Source organism: Sphaeramia orbicularis, chromosome 17 (genome assembly GCF_902148855.1).
Source record: "Sphaeramia orbicularis chromosome 17, fSphaOr1.1, whole genome shotgun sequence".
In the NCBI taxonomy this organism is placed as follows: Eukaryota; Metazoa; Chordata; class Actinopteri; order Kurtiformes; family Apogonidae; genus Sphaeramia; species Sphaeramia orbicularis.
In genome coordinates, this window is record NC_043973.1 from 54,103,049 (window position 1) to 54,119,988 (window position 16,940).

The 16,940-nt window shown below is 40.9% G+C and overlaps 2 protein-coding genes across 2 annotated transcripts in view; one reads left to right on the forward strand and one right to left on the reverse strand.

Annotated features, from left to right (window-relative positions):
- Window positions 1-16,940, forward strand: part of LOC115437227 (inositol monophosphatase 1-like) — a 194,014-nt gene that overhangs the window by 154,538 nt on the left and 22,536 nt on the right. The window lies entirely within an intron of this gene.
- On the reverse strand, window positions 3,133-15,449 carry LOC115437440 (amphiphysin-like). Its single transcript, XM_030160658.1, is given in 10 exon segments — window positions 3,133-3,871; window positions 3,992-4,074; window positions 5,536-5,611; window positions 6,495-6,576; window positions 7,737-7,849; window positions 7,933-8,030; window positions 9,034-9,128; window positions 10,984-11,038; window positions 11,296-11,376; window positions 15,381-15,449. Coding segments are annotated over 10 exon segments (1,026 nt in total). The 3' UTR covers window positions 3,133-3,597.

Consider the following 16,940-nt stretch of genomic DNA (forward strand, 5'->3'; position numbering starts at 1 on the left):
AGTCAAATATGGCATGGAAGACTTTTTTTTTGGCTTGGCTGTGTACCTTTCCAGTAAGAATAACAGATGATGATAATAATAACAATAATAATAATAATAATTGCTGCTGCTGCTGCTGGAAATTAAAAAAATACAGATGAACAAGACCTCATATTTTTGTTCATTTTAACTTAATCCTTTAACTTAAACGATGATGCACTTGATCTGAACATTCAGGCAGATCACAGTTTTTCCTCTTTTACATTCATCTTATTCAGAAATAACTGAGAGAATGATTCAATTCTAAGGTGAGAATCTCATTTTTGAGCTTTTTTCTGAGCTCCAGTGTTTCTTCAGATCATAACAACCTCTGCATCACCACAAAAAATGATGGAGTATGTTTTATCAGAGTGGTGTTGATCCATCTTACTTATGGGTTTAGGGTTAGAGCCTTAACCTCCTAAGACCCAGGAAATGTCAGCAAAGTACAAGCTTTTTTGTTTTTATTAAATAAGTGCCTATATTAGAAACATCATGATGCAACAGTTTTTTCAGATGCAGTTTTAAAATTTTTATGGAATGTCCTTTGAGGTGGACAGTTTTCTTTTCTTTATTTTTTTGTATAAACTTGTGAAACTCTTGTCCACAAAGTTGGACAGAAAACCCAGAGCTGGGTCTGAGGAGGCTAATCTGTCACCTGTTAGGGATAGGTTTAGGGTTAGGGTTAGGGTTTTAATCTGTCACCCGTCTGTATGTCTGTGCATATGACATGTTTAGATTTCCTATAAATCATCAGTAATTCTTTAAAAAGTCTTGGCCTTCTACAACAGAGGGTGATGAATAGCACATGTGACTGCATTACAGCACTAGAGCAGACCTATCACATGTTTACATAGTTGCCATGGTTACTTACCATGGACACGACACGACACAAGACATAAGCATGATGAAGACACATGATAAATGAGTGTGACAAACATCAGCACATCCAACACAAACAGCTACAACATGAAACAACACTGTTTTGATGGTCCATGATATTTTCTACAACACCGGTTCCCTGTAGTCATCCAGTCCCAAACACTGGGTTCGGGTTCAGGTTAGGGTTAGGATTAGAGTAAGGTTAGGGCTCGGGTTAGCGTTATGGTTCGGGTTCAGGTTCAGGTTAGGGGGTCATGCAAGGGTTAGGATTTGCGTTAGGCTAGGGCAGTGGTTCACAACCTTTTTTGAACAAACGCCCACTAACGTCATCATGAGCCTCCTGATGCCACCCCCTACCATCCCCCAGAAATATATGCAATGGGGGGGGGGGGGCAGTGTTCAATGCTGTTTTGGAACTGACCTGTTTGCAGAGGACGGGGTGGGTTATATAGCTCAGTAGGTGTATTTGCCTTTGCCTCTGTTACACAATGGACCTCATTCTGTATGACGGGGGGAGGTTTGACAGATTGCGCCATTAAGAGCATAAGCAACACTGATTTTTCTAATCACACCTCAAATCCATACCCAAATCCAAAGTTTGTTCAGATATACTGTAGATACTTATACACTGTAATGAATAACAGTGACTAACACCCCCCATTTGTGCCTGAGCGCCCCCCCTCTCAGCCTTCTCTTTTAAAATGCCCCTTGACATTGTCCCAACACCCCCTGAGGGGCGATACTGCCCCTGCTGAGAAACACTAGGCTAGGGTTAGGGTTAGGATTAGGGTTGAGACAAGGGGCCAATCCCAATTCATCCCTTGGCCCCTCCCCCCTCAACCCGTTGCACATTCACAGGATGGGGTAAGGGTTGTTTCTCGATGACTCAGAGGGGAAGGGCTAAGGGGGAGGGCTGTTTGGCCCTCCAACCTGAGACTTTTCAGGACCACACTACGAATAGAAGGGTATGAGAAATTTCCCGTAATTCTGTTTGAATCATTGGCATAATGGAGGTAAACACAGCACAAAAGTGCAGCAGTGTGATGAAAGAAACACACAAATGTACGTATTTTCGTTGTAAACAACTTAATCATTTGATCGGCCATTTAATGCTGTTTCAATGTGTTATAGGTCGCATTTCTACGGTTTGCGGTTGATAGAAGCAAAAAGATGCCCAAAGCCCATGGAACAGAGACGGACACAGCTGCTGACGACATGGGGAATTCTGTAACAAACAACACTGTCGCATCTGTTCATAGTGGCATGGAAGGGTTGGACCATTTCATAGGGGAATGTTTCAACCCCTACCCCTTGCAACTCCATTTCAAATGCCAAGTGCAAGGGGTAGGGGTAAAGGGGAGGGCCAAGGCTGAATTGGATTGGGCCTCGGTTTAGGGTTCGGGTTCAGGTTAGGATTACAGTTAGGGTTCAGGTTAGGGTTATGGTTCGTGTTATGGTTAGGGTTTGAGAGTTACTATTCACTCCTTCCTGAATGTTCAACCAGCTTCATGGTGTTCACCACCGCTCTGTCACATCTCATGAACAGGGTTAGAGTTACACTTAGGGTTCCGATTAGGGTTGGGGTTAGACTTACGCATGTCTGTTTATCCCATGAACAGAACCAATGACCACCAGAATGATAATCTGTGAAGTTTTAAAATCTGCTCTAATTCTACAGTGACACTGGGATGACACAGGGTTAGGGTTAGGGACCAGTGTTTAGGGTTAGGGACCAGTATTTTAGAAACATCTCACTTCACAAGCATACACATATTTGTCCAAATCTATTTGACAAACATGGAGGCTACAGAAGGCTAAGACTGACACCTAGAGGTCACCACCTGCAGACGGACAGACACTAGTTGGGTTAGTATTGTATTATTGTAAATAACAATACTGGATTAATTTATTCACTGAACAGATACAGGAACACAAACAGGAGACCAAAGCTGTTTTATATATTCACTCACCAATAACAGACAAAAGTGTGCAGAAAAGAAAAACAGCCACAGAGAGTTACTGAGAAGTTTGGCATCAGACTGAACAATCAGACGAAGACAACAGAGTCTTCATCAAAATTAACAATCAGACGAAGACAATCACATCTTCTGCTGCTAAACTTATTCCCAGCTTTAACAGTGGTCATACACTGCATCTTAGCAACAGCAACAACCTGAATTAAAGGACTCTAGGTAGATTTTACTCAGATGAAGATGGAGCTAATGTCCTGTCACTGCAGAACTAACAAAATATTTTTTATAAATTCTCCTGCAAATAAAGTGTGGTCTGCAACTATAGAACACACCCAACATCCTTCAAACCCTGATCCGAAACCTTTATCCTTCTACTGCTCAAACATGGTCTAATAATTAAACACGCTCTTCCTGACCACTAACGTCATATTCGATTGATTTTACTAATTTCTTCAGTTACAACTGAAACCCAAGGGTTAGGGTTAGAGTTAGGGTATAACTCATTCATTTTCTTGTCATTTTCTCTGGTTTCTGGAGGTTCAGTCTATGTGCGATGGCTCTGTGCTGTTGTTATCCCTGTACAATCTCATGTTTGCTTTATTTTGGACTAGACCTATTGTTTGTCTCAGGCTTTCATTAGAAAAAGAACTGTAATGTATTTATCAAATAGCCTGATATAGACGCTTAATCAATAAATATGTTAAGTAGCTACTACCAGCAATTATCACAAATGTTCTGAGTCACTTATATTCACAACACGTGGTGTGATGGGTCTGTTACAACATAAGTTTTGGAAAGATTTCCAATCAGAAATGCAACCAGAAACCACCGCGGTGAACCTGTAATGGGTCATGTTTACCTGTGAGGGCGACTTGGGCCGAGGTGGTCCAGGTGAGACGGGCCGGAGCATGTGATTGGAGCTGGCATCTGGACTCTCAGGTGGACTTTCATCGTCCGGCGGTGACGGAGTTCGAGCGAGTCGCAGCGGTCCTGAATCACTGAGAGACCAGACAGAAATGACCACAGATGATGAAATGAAGAAGAATCTGAGGATGGACGAAACCAAAAATACTGGAGCAAATGCAGTGAAGTTCAACCAGTCCTCAAGTCCATCTTACCTGGGAGCTCCTTGGATGGTGAACATTTTGTCTGAGTGCTGCTCTCCAAGCTTTGTCATCACTTCATACAGCTGTTTACAGAGCTGAAGGAAGTCAGTTATGACAGATTAGAAAATGGTATGAAGTCATGAAACACTGGACGACAGCAAAAATAATCAAAGACAAGTTCATTATCCCAACATGACACCAGATCACTAAGTTGTCCAGTTATTATACATCTGGGATTGTCTCTACAAGGATAAAACTGTACAAAAAACAGCATAATTACTACTGGTAATTCAGTGTTTCCTGTGGAATTGATCTCTTGGTGTGGTGGTGTGTAATCTCGGGGGGGGGGGGGGGGGGGCATTTGTCCTGGCCTATTATATATTATACACATGTATAATAAGACTAATGCGACAGTGATGATTGTTTTGGATGAAACGTATGGTATGGCGGCAAGGCACAAGGCGCCATGGTAAAACCCAGCAGTAATGGTGTATTACTGGATAATTACTGAATAATTACTGGGTCATTACTGTACATTTGACAACACCGATGGAAGACCCTGGAGTCAAAAAACACAAAGTCTATGTTTTGTATCCTTTATACAAAGCCTGACTGGATTTATGGCAGTAATTAATATCTTCCTGCTGATGCAGGTCTTTAAGGGTTAGGGTTAGAACATATTCACTTTATCTTCAACTGATGCAGTGAATATGTTCAAAAAAACTGATGGTTGTTTTGCAGAATGAGAAGTTAAAGATTGGACTGTGCTTCAACAGAAAAAAGTCATATGGTCTGATGAGTCCAGACTGACCCTGTCCCAGAGAAGAGAGGTGGAGGAGCTGATTACCCATCATGCTTAATGCCTACAGTGTTCTGATGTCAATCAGTCAATCAAATTTTATTTATATAGCGCCAAATCATTACAAAAGTTTCTCATGACACTTCACATAGAGCCAGTCGAAACCAGACTCTCAAGCCAATTTACAGAAACCAACAGAAACCTCCAGGAGCAAACACTTGTGACTGGTGACAGTGGTGAGGAAAAACTGAGAGATTGGCTCAGTTGGTCTGTGTAGGTTCAACCTGAGTGAATTGAATGAGCAGATCTGAACTTCCTATTCAGAGACGACAACACCAGGATTCATCAGGATCCGACCAAAACCACAGTCCAGATCAGAACCACAGAGTCCAGATCAGAACCACAGAGTCCAGACCAGAACCACAGAGTCCAGATCAGAACCACAGAGTCCAGACCAGAACCACAGAGTCCAGACCGGAACTGCTTTGAGGATCTGGACTGAGTTTGGAGAAGACTTTGACTCAACATCATCAATAGAAGATCTGGATGAATATTACTGAAACTATGGACAGAGATAAATGTTTTGACTTTACATTATGTGTTCTGTCATCGGAGCTAACGCTGATCCAGTGAAACTGTGTGAATTTATATTATTTTTGGTTGGGCTGTGACATACATAAATAAATACATTAAAACAAAACATGCATAAAAGCCACATGACATAGATTGAGTGGAATGAACACACAAACACACTGACCACAGAAATCTCTCGGTGAAACCTGGCCTCCAGAGATGTCACACTCTTGTAGGTGTTGATGTAGAACCCGACTCGGCTGCAGAATCAGAACACGCCATCTGTGATACAGCACTGCTCCCCAAACCAAACTAAACCAACCTTTCAAACGATACATGGCATCTTTTATTCACATATTATCTGGGTGTGATATCTTGTGGGAATGGGGGACATTTTTTTCAGGTATGTACATCTCTAATTAATTAATACATTTTATTTATAGGCGCCTTTCTTGGCACTCAAGGACACTATACAATAAATTACATGATACATGATGATGAACGCTGTTTTCACAAAGCCTCACAGTTCTCTCTCTACATATCAATATATAATACCTAAACTAATAATGTTTAATTACATGGACAGGTCTCCTTTACAAAGAAGATCCAATATCAAGGGACTTCCAGGTAAAATAAAGGTTAAATATATATGGAGATAAACCAGGGAAACTGAGGACAGAAACACCATAAATGGACTCTCAGTGGTTTAACCATTACCCCAACCCTAACCCTAACCCTAAAGGCCACCTCTGCAACTTCACCTAGGGTTAGGATCAGGGGGTTAAGGTCAGGGTTAGGATCAGGGTTAGAGTTAGGGTTAACCTCTTAACCCTAACCCAGATTCTAACATTATTATTATTATTATTATTATTATTATTATTATTATTATTATTATTATTATTATTATTATTATTATATAGCTTTTCTTGGGTTACAGTTAGGGGGTTAACCCAAACCCTAACCTTTAATTTATGGCTTTTCTTGGGTTAAGGTTAACCCCCTAACCCTATCCCAAGAAAAGCTATAAAATAAAGGCCCTGGAAAACTGTGACCACTACAGGTGACCATTGAAGGTGAAGTCTGCTCAGACATAGAATTCTTTCCCAAAATGCACCCTGCATTCAGGTATGTTTGTCATGTGACTCACTTGTCCACAGAGTCGGCAGCTCATCCTGCAGACCAGCATTCAGCTCATCAAACACCCTCTGGGCCTTTTCAGCTCCTCCTCTGCCTGAAAACACACACAGATGTTTGAGGGTTAGGCTTAGGGTTAGGGTTAGAAGCAGATTATAGTTTGGTTTTTTAGAATTTTTATTCTGTATAAATACTGTTCATTTCATTTGATCAACTAACTGCTTCAGCATTTGTAGGGTGGCAGAAGGTCTGGAGCCTTTCTCCAGGGGAAGATGGGGTTCACCTTGGACAGGTCTCCAGGTTAGGGTTATCCAGGAGAGGTTCTAATGGTTTTGGATTTTTCATTATAGTTTAGTTTATTTAGTTTTGACTTTTTTTCTCTAATTCAGATAGCTTTAATTCATTTTTAGAGCAGGTTTGCTAGTTTTATTAGTTTTTGTTATTTTCTAAATGCTTAGTTTTAGTTTAGTTTTTTTAATATCTTTTCTCTTCTTCTCCGTTGTATTCAAATAAATCCCAGACAGGACTCTGCTGCTTTCCTCCCAACTTTAGTCTCCATGTTTCCATGTAGAGTGGGGACCAGAAGACAACTGGAAACCCCAAGTGAACACAAGTGACGGACCCTTAAATATCATATGGTGCCAGGAGATAAAATTGCTTGAGGGAAACAAATTGATTTTATATCAATCCGACGTTGACAAAGACGAAAACTAAGGGAATTTTATCCATAATTTTATACGTTTTAGTTAGTTTTGTAAGTGCACAATACAGTTTCAGATAATTATCATTTTTTTCTTTTAATTACATTTTTTTATTTATTTCAGTTAACGAAAATGTTTTTACAATTCTAGTTTTCGTCATTTGTTAGTTTCTGTTAACGATAATAACCTTGATCCAGGGGTTAGGATTATCCAAAGTTAGGGTTATCCAGATAAGGAAAAACACATCCATGCAAGGTGCCATGACTGGACTGGACCGGACCACCGGAGTTAGGGTTAGCCCTAAACCCTTAACCCTAACACCACGCATATGGCGTATTCACACCTGTACCTACATCATCATTCTCCTCTGGCCTCTGACCCATGACTAATACTAAGCATTCACTGGTTACCTATGAGCTGCCATGGCAGGACAACACATCCAACCTCAATGAGCAGAACAAGAATGCTTTAAAAATACCAGGTGTAAAAACAAAACCAGTTTAGGGTTTATCTGGATTCAGATCCCATCTTCGAACCTGAACCCTGGAACAGCTGACCTTCATCATCTTGCGGTCGTTCTTCATCCCAGATGCTTGCAGAGTTTCCACATGATGCCGAGCACTGTCGTAGTCGATGAGCTTCCGGCTTCTCTTCGCCACACGGTCTGTGGACAAAATGGACAAAAATTAGTACAAATAGATACACTGATAGAGATACACAGATAGACTGTTGTGAATCACAGTGAAACCTTGAGGTCAGGAAACTGCTGAAGGTAGGCGTCAAGGTTCAGAAGAGTGGAGTCCACCACTTTGTTATGGAAGTCTTCCCACAATGCATCACAGTCCTGCAGGACAGCAACAACAACAGGTTCTTACAACAGAGAAAGGTTTTAAGTCCAAAGTAACACAATAATCTGTTATTAATTATGAATATGTGTAGATACAGCAAATGATGAGGACATGACGCTATACCCAGGTAACTGATGATAACCCTAACCCTGATGTCCAAATGACCATCAAGACCAGGGCCCAATCCCAATTCCCCCCTTGGCCCTACTCCTTGAAACAGAGTTGAAAGGGGTAGGGGTCGAAACATTCCCATATGAAATGGTCCAACCCTTCCAGACCTGTTACATCATCAGCAGTCATCGCTGCCACTATAAACAGATGCGACAACTTCGTTTCCAAAATAATTCTCTGTGTCGTCAGCAGCTGTAACTGTCTCTGTTCCATGGGCTTTGGGCATCTTTTTGTGGCTATCAACCGCAAACCGCAGAAATGCGATCCATAAAAGCATTAAACGGTCGATCAAATGATTAAGTTGTTTATGAAGAAAATACGTAAATTTGTTTTGTTTCATCACACTGCTGCACTTTTTTGCCGTGTTTAGCTCCAACTTGCCGATGATTCAAAAAGAATTATGGGAGATTTCTCATACTCCTCCATTTGTAGTGTGGTCCTGAAAAATCTCTGTTTTGAAGGCCAAACAGCCCTCCCCCTTAGCCCTTCCCCTCCAACTCATTGAGAATTGGGCACCCCTACCCTTTCACGTGAATGCACAAAATGGAGGGTCGGGGTAAGGGGTAGGGCCAAGGGGTGAATTGGGATTTGGCCCAGAGGTATGGGGATGGGCTAATTCGGGTTAGGGCTGGTGCACCAAGGGTCTGTGGTGGGTCAGGGTTATGGTTGGGGTCAGTCAGTTCTGTGGTTGGTCAGAAGGGGTTCATGGTATTACTGTAAATCTATCATTTGTGAAATCTGTGTTTTAAGGGAAAAACCCTCATTTCTTTTGTGCGAGTTCTACTTGATTCTGTCATTTTCCATCCATAATCATGGGTGAATATGTACCTTCCCGATGCTCATCACGTCATCCCTGCCATGCCAGTCGGGTTCATAGACTTCATGCAAAGACTGACTCAGGTTGATGGAGGCCTGCTGCATTCCTAAACAACAACAGCACAGTTGAACTCTGAGCTTTACCATGGTTGGTGGTAACTGTCCATCAGCTGGATGGAGGGTTAGGGTTAGGGTTAGGGTTAGTCCAGTCCTTCTCACTGCCTCTACATTCACTCAGTGTATTTATGTCATGAGTTTATGGGTTCGATTCTGATTGTAATCAAAGGTTAGTATTTACTGAAGCTGTGGTGATTAGGTTCTACTCGACCACGTAAACTTATCTAGGCTCCAGGATGAATTTATTTTACTAGACCAATCTGAAACATACTGTTCACATTTAAATAACAAGAGGAAAGAAAAACAACCATAAATGACTTTGAGTCAAATGAACAGAAACAATTACAATTATGTGTAACCTATTTAAGTGGTTATTAAATGGTGTAGTTAACCTGGAGCCACTTTATTCTTTATTGGTCATCGCATCACCTGACAAAATATACTGAAATGCACACATGTTAATGACAATGGCTGTTCAGGGAATTCAGCGTCAGTCAAACTAGAAAAAAAAAAAAATCACATGAAAAGTAAAAAATTCAATGATGGTTAAACTACACTGTACCAGAGCAGACTTTAGTAAAACAGCACTAACTCTAACCCTGACCCTATTCCTAACCCTAACAGTACTCACCCTAACCCTGACCCTAACCCTAACAGTACTCACCCTAACCCTGACTCTGTTCCTAACCCTAACAGTACTAACCCTGACTCTGTTCCTAACCCTAACAGTACTAACCCTAACCCTGACCCTAACCCTAACAGTACTCACCCTAACCCTGACCCTGTTCCTAATCCTAACAGTACTAACCCTGACTCTGTTCCTAACCCTAACAGTACTAACCCTGACCCTGACCCTATTCCTAACCCTAACAGTACTAACTCTAACCCTGACTCTGTTCCTAACCCTAACAGTACTAAACCCTGACCCTGACCCTATTCCTAACCCTAACAGTACTAACTCTAACCCTGACCTCTGTTCCTAACCCTAACAGTACTAACTCTAACCCTGACTCTGGTCCTAACCCTAACAGTACTAACCCTGACTCTGTTCCTAACCCTAACAGTACTAACCCTGACTCTGTTCCTAACCCTAACAGTACTAACTCTAACCCTGACTCTGGTCCTAACCCTAACAGTACTAACCCTGACCCTGTTCCTAACCCTAACAGTACTAACCCTGACTCTGTTCCTAACCCTAACAGTACTAACCCTGACCCTGTTCCTAACCCTAACAGTACTCACCCTAACCCTGTTCCTAACCCTAACAGTACTCACCTTAACCCTGTTCCTAACCCTAACAGTACTCACCCTAACCCTGTTCCTAACCCTAACAGTACTAACTCTAACCCTGACTCTGGTCCTAACCCTAACAGTACTCACCTTAACCCTGTTCCTAACCCTAACAGTACTCACCCTAACCCTGTTCCTAACCCTAACAGTACTCACCCTAACCCTGTTCCTAACCCTAACAGTACTAACTCTAACCCTGACTCTGGTCCTAACCCTAACAGTACTCACCTTAACCCTGTTCCTAACCCTAACAGTACTCACCCTAACCCTGTTCCTAACCCTAACAGTACCCACCCTAACCCTAACTCTAAGAAACAGATTAACTTACATTAGTGAAGTAAAAGCAGGAAACCAGCAGAAGGCTGCGTTGTACATGATCCCATACTTGGGATTAGAAAGATTTTCATTGTCTTGTTAATCAAACAAAGTTAAAGAAAAGCAGAGACAAACCCTGATCTGCTGACATGGAACTGAAATACTGATCAAACTACATCATCTGATGAATGAAAAAAGTGATTAAATAAAGAAGGAAGTGATGTGTGGATGTGTTCTGACCTTTAATGGCAGCCATGTAGGACTTCATTTCCCTCTGCAGCCTGGAGCCCTCCGACTGAACACCAAAGGTACAATAATAATTAACAATAATAATAACAACACAAAATCATGAGTTAAAAACACAGTCAGACACAACTCTGTGAACGAAGAAGTGAAGACTCCACAGCTTTGTGTTACCAGAAATAGGGTGAAAGATCAGCCCACCGTGCATCATTTGTTCATTCATTTTTCAAGATAACACTAAACTAAAATTGTCATTTCACTGTGAAAAAACAGACGTGGGTTGAGTCATCACTGTACTTCTGTTTTTACCTCTTGTCTCCTGAAGTTGATGACCACTTGTTCAAACTGCTCATCTTTAGTCTCGTCTGCTTTTCCAAGTTTCTGCAAAACCTGTTAAGTCATAAAATGACACAGATTTAAAGTTTGCCGTGTGCGCAGACATTTTAATCGTGTGGTTTAATGTGGTTCTTCACAAACACAACAGACAATGTGCTAAACAGGAAGACTTTACATCTTCACATTAAGGTACAGATTAAAGAAACAAGCGGACACTAAAAGAGAGACGATTCAGGAACCGATCAACTGAAACAGCTGAGACACAACGATCACCTCTTCAATTATTCAGACTCAGATCATATGTTTTGGGTTTCAGCTCCTCAGACTGACCTGAAGGAAACAGCACAGTCCAGAATCAAGTCAACAAGTCCATCAACACAGTCCAGAATCAAGTCAATAAGTCCATGGGGGGAGGGGGGGGGGCTGCTGAGCCTTAATGGAGTAAGACATGTGTTTAGAGGCTCCTGCCGATTTCGTTTAAAAGTGTTATTCATCTGCGTTTAGATCATGTATTTTGTTTCATCTTAAGTCTTAATACTTTATGGTGGGAAGGTTCAACTCTGGTCTGAGTAAAATGTCCAGAAACAACTCTAAAACTCACAATACTATTCAGACTCGGCTGAGGACTGTTCCTCCAGTTGCGACAACATCCTCAAGTGAGCCGTCTGTTCCCGCACAAGTTGCTTCTCTGCAGGCTAATCCTGACATGGATGCCCTTAAGCTCGAGCTGCTGGCTGTGCTGGGGATAGATATTGCCAAGATTTTCAAAAGGGAACTCCAGGACACTCTCGGGGATGCATTGTCAACTATCAAGAACGACCTGCTAGTGGTGAAGACACAGCTGACTAATGATAAAGCTGCTACCATGCTACGATGTCCAAGCTAAAAGGTACAGTTGGAGAGATGGAGCACTCTCTCACTGAGTGCTCCAATGACATCGTTGAGATTAAAACTACTACTAAGAGCCTCACAGTGAGTGTAGCCAAGCTGGAAAATAAATGTGAAGATTTGGAGTCCAGATCACGACGTAATAACATTAGGTTCGTGGATGTACCGGAGGGCCCTGACACCAGCTCCACTGCTGCTGTAGCCGCCTTACTGAGGAAGCTTTTGATATGGAGAAGGAGCCGCTCCTGGACCGGTCCCACTGGACCCTTTGACCCAAAACCCCAGCCTGGCAAACCTCCTTGTGCCGTTGTGTCCAGATTCCACGACTACAGTGACTGTGTTGACATCCTACGCCAGAGAGCTCCAACGGATCAAAGTTAGAGGCCTGACCATCTCAATCTTTCCTAACCACACCGCCAAGGTAGCCCAGGCTCGGGCTGCATAAATGATGTTAGGTGTCAACTTCGAGGCATCGAAGGCTTCGGTATGTCCTAATCCATCCAGCTTGGCTCCACATCACATTTAAAGGTGTTGAGAAGGATTTTGTTTCAGCGGAGGAAGCCAGTAAATATGTCAAAACTTTAACTTCTGAGTGATCTCCTGTGCCTCTTCAGGTCTCTGTGTTAATTTTTGCTCTGGCTTTATGGATTTATTTGCCTTAGTTATCCATCCTGTACGATAATAAGTGTTTTTTGGATTTGTTGCATTAATTAAATTAATATATCTATTGCTGGAACATAGCAGATATCTTATTTTATTTATTGTTTTTTTTTTTTTTTTTTTTTGCTTTTTTTCATGATAATATTTCAAAGACACATTATGTGTTGCATTTTTGTACTTAAGATCAGATTAGTACTACCTCAGTTTATGTTCTGTTTCAACTTGCACAGGAACTGGGGTCTATAGTAATTTTTTTAAGGTTATATTTGCACATACTTTACTGTATCCACCTCATGTAGGGGGAAGAATTAGGTGGCGATTTGATTTGTATTATTGAGGCAGCCACCTTAGTTCTGCTGGAATGTTAATCTTACAATGAGACAATATTTTGTACTTTGGGTTTTTCATTATACGCACACTGTCAAACAGTGTTGAGGTTGGTTTTTTCTCTTCTCTCCTTTTCTCTTGTGCTCGTCTTGGACTTATTCAATTTAAGGTCTTGTACAGGGTGCATCCTTCTCAGTCTCGTTATCAGAACTGGATCCAGAAGTGGAAGATAAATGTGTTAAATGCCATGGCTCTCCCTGTCATCTTAGCCACATGTTTTTTCTTTGTCCTGAGCTAAAAGGGTTTTTGGACAGGTTATTTTTCTACCATGTCTTCTGTCCTGGGGTCAATCTCCAACCTTGTCCTCTGATTTCTGTGTTTGGGATTCCTGACCCTTCACTATCACTTACTCCGACACAGTAAGACCTTATAGCCTTCACTTCCTTACTGGCAGATGTTCCCTACTGTTCCATTGGAAGGCTGATAAATATCCTTCTTCTTCCCAGCAGCTCAAAGATGTCATCTTTTTTTGTAAAACTTGAAAAGATAAAATACACATTGAGAGGATGTACAGACACATTTTTCCACAAATAGCAGCCATCTATTTCTTATTTTACTATCTACAGATACTACCTAACTGATTGTGTGCCTGTAGTGGATATACTATTGCATAAATAACCAGTATTTGTTTTGGGCCATGATGAGCTGAGGTGGGGGGTTGGTTTTAGGGCGTTTTTGCATTTGTTTTTTGTTTCTTTATGTTTTTTTTTTCCTTTCTTTCTCTGACTGTGTATATGCCGAAATGGGAAATGGTAAATTGTATTTTTGTAATTGTTGTAAAAGTTTTGTATTGCATTGTTTCCATTAAAATATTCTGGGGGAAAAAAAACAAGTCCATCAGCATAGTCCAAAATCAAGTCAACAAGTTCATCAACACAGTCCAGAATCAAGTCAACAAATCAATAAACACTTGTTGAATGAAATAAATGATGATTTGGTCTGTTTTTAAAAGATTTTAACTGTTCAGAGGTAAGACTTTGAATCTAGTTTTACTGCTTCTATTTAAGTCCTGGACTCTAAACACAACCAGAACACTGTCAAAATTCCAAAATCACATGTCTAATTTCTATTTTTTAGATGTAGCTTCCTGTCTATAAATGCATGGTGTGATGTTTTCGGACATATCTACTGTTATATTCATGTCTGTCTTCAATGTTCACAGTTAAAGCTGAGGTTCTCTATATGAGTCTGGATTCAACACTAAATCCAAACAAACTGAGACAATATGTTCAAGTCCAAATGTCCTGTGGGCTAACCCCAACCCATTTTTTGCTCGGGTTCACTGATTCATCGATGAATTATCACATACACCACATTACAGGTTGCTACATGTCAAACTTTAACAGTTTGGACGATGTTGGACTTTACAACAAAACAATAACAAAAGGTAAAAATGTAATTCAGAAACTCAACCAATAAAGAGAAAAAAAGAATTCCAACCTTCACAACATCACATGGAAATACTGACCCGTACTGACTCCATCTGAGCCTAACTTGGATTAAAACACGAGTTAACTCCATGTTCTACATAGAATCACCTGATTTTGTTCTGATGGTTGTTTACTTAATTAATTTATTTTATTTAGTCATTTTTGGGGGGTTTGCTTTATTTGATGGCTGCAGATCTCCTTCTATAAATAACGTTAAAGTCTCAGGCGTCATATATGACGTAATCACGTCGAAGGCAGGGTATCCCCGCCCCCCTCCCGCCGACCTTGGGGCAGGAAAACACCTCATCACGGTTTATAAACCATAAATAATAAACAAATAAAAAGATGTGACATTTTCCACCAACATATGACGTCACGACGTGATCCGATTCCACATTAAAAATCCGCACGACCTGCTGCTGTTCTGATCAGTAGACAGGTTTGAATTCCAGTCTGATCACAGATCGATCACAACCCTGAATCAGTCTGATCAAACGACAACATGCACGTGAACATCCCAAAATATGGTCGAAATACACGTGAAAAACCCTGATTAGCAGAGGCTGCGCAGCGGCCTGGAGCTCCATCAGTACCAGAGCTGCTGCTGCTGCACCTCCATCCTCCTCCTCCTCCTCCTCCTCCTTCCTCAGCATCATCATCATCACTAACACTGGTCGGTGCTCAGTCCTTAACCTTCTCCTGCGCTCGTTCGAGCCTTTTGCTGCACGGTTGTAGCGAAGATTCCCGTTTGATTTCCGCCATGATGACTGCAGAGAGAGGCGGATTAACACGACGGAGAGACGGTGGAAAAAGGGAGGAGGGGGTGGTGCGGGGGGGGGGGGGGGGGGGGGGGAGTAAGAGCGGGGGGGGGGGGCGGGGTTTAAAGGGACAGGATTCAGTCAGCTGACCGGTTCCTTTCACACGTGTTTCAGGAAAGTCAGTGCGGGAAACATGAAGTCAGTAAAAATGAATAAAATTAAAGATATATTATAAACCTTTTGATAATTTTTGCCAAATTTCACCATTGATTGCACCACATTGCACACCAACGTCCAAACATTACTGTTTTTAAAAGCCCCTTTTTCCAATTATTAGACAATTTGAGGAACATCTAAATTCTAAGCAAATAAAACCAAAAAAACTACGTCAAGTGTATAATCTTATTTAATTTGTATAATTCTATTTACACCTCGAGCATTCTTCTTCTTCTTCTCTTCTTCTTCTTCTTTTTTTAATATGCTTTTACTTACATGTGTTTATTTATATTTGAAATGTAAAATATTTTGTGAATTGTGAAATTTTCTATTCTTTTTGTTTATGTTTATCATTATGTATATATACAGTTCAATTGTCAAATAAAATGGAAAAAAGAGAAAAAGAAAAAAAAACAAGAAAAAAAAAAACAAGGAGTCGTAGTCCTGTTTTCCAGTGGACATATTTGCAAAACTTTACCCGTATGTACTAAAATGTAAAAAAAAAAAAAAAAATACAGAAGCACATAATGTCAGTTTTCCCATTAAATCACAAATGCGATGATTTGTTTATTTATTATTGCAAGATGACACAAGAAGTCATTCCATAGAAACATGGCAACAGATATAATACCACATTGATTTACAGGATATATTCATTAGTATTAATATCCTGTACTAATTTAAAAAATGATTGGGTTTCCTGGTGGGGTCCACACATACCGCACCATGTTTGGTTTAAAATTCCTCTTCTTTGCTTGTTGAAACATCTGCCAACATCATTTTTTTTTTTTTAATTCACGTGACTTGTTGTGGAAAAAGGTCTTTCCATTGCAGTTTTGCGTGATATACCAATTTTGCTACGCCCGAAAAACCACCTCTTGCATGCAGTTTTATGCCCAAGTTCTATTTAGTGCAATTTGAGGTTCAATGGAAAAGCGACTAGTGTGCACTGGAGGTTTTGAGGAGTCACATCTGTCCAATGAAGCAGAAAGGTCTCTGAAATGACATTTGATAGTCATTCTACAGACCCGAACCCTAATCCTGATCCTAAAGCTTGACCCTCTACAGAGCCTGTAATAAAAAAGGACATATGTCACAGACCCTAACCCTAACCACAGACCCTAACCCAGGTCGGTAACCTGCGGCTCTTCTTCCTCCTTGTTGCGGCTCCCTTTACTGCGGCCAAGCCAGCCGCTAGTGTTTATCTTGTGCGCTACATAGGGCTGCACGATCAATCGATTTTAAATCGAAATCAGATTTTTAATTACGACGATTTAAA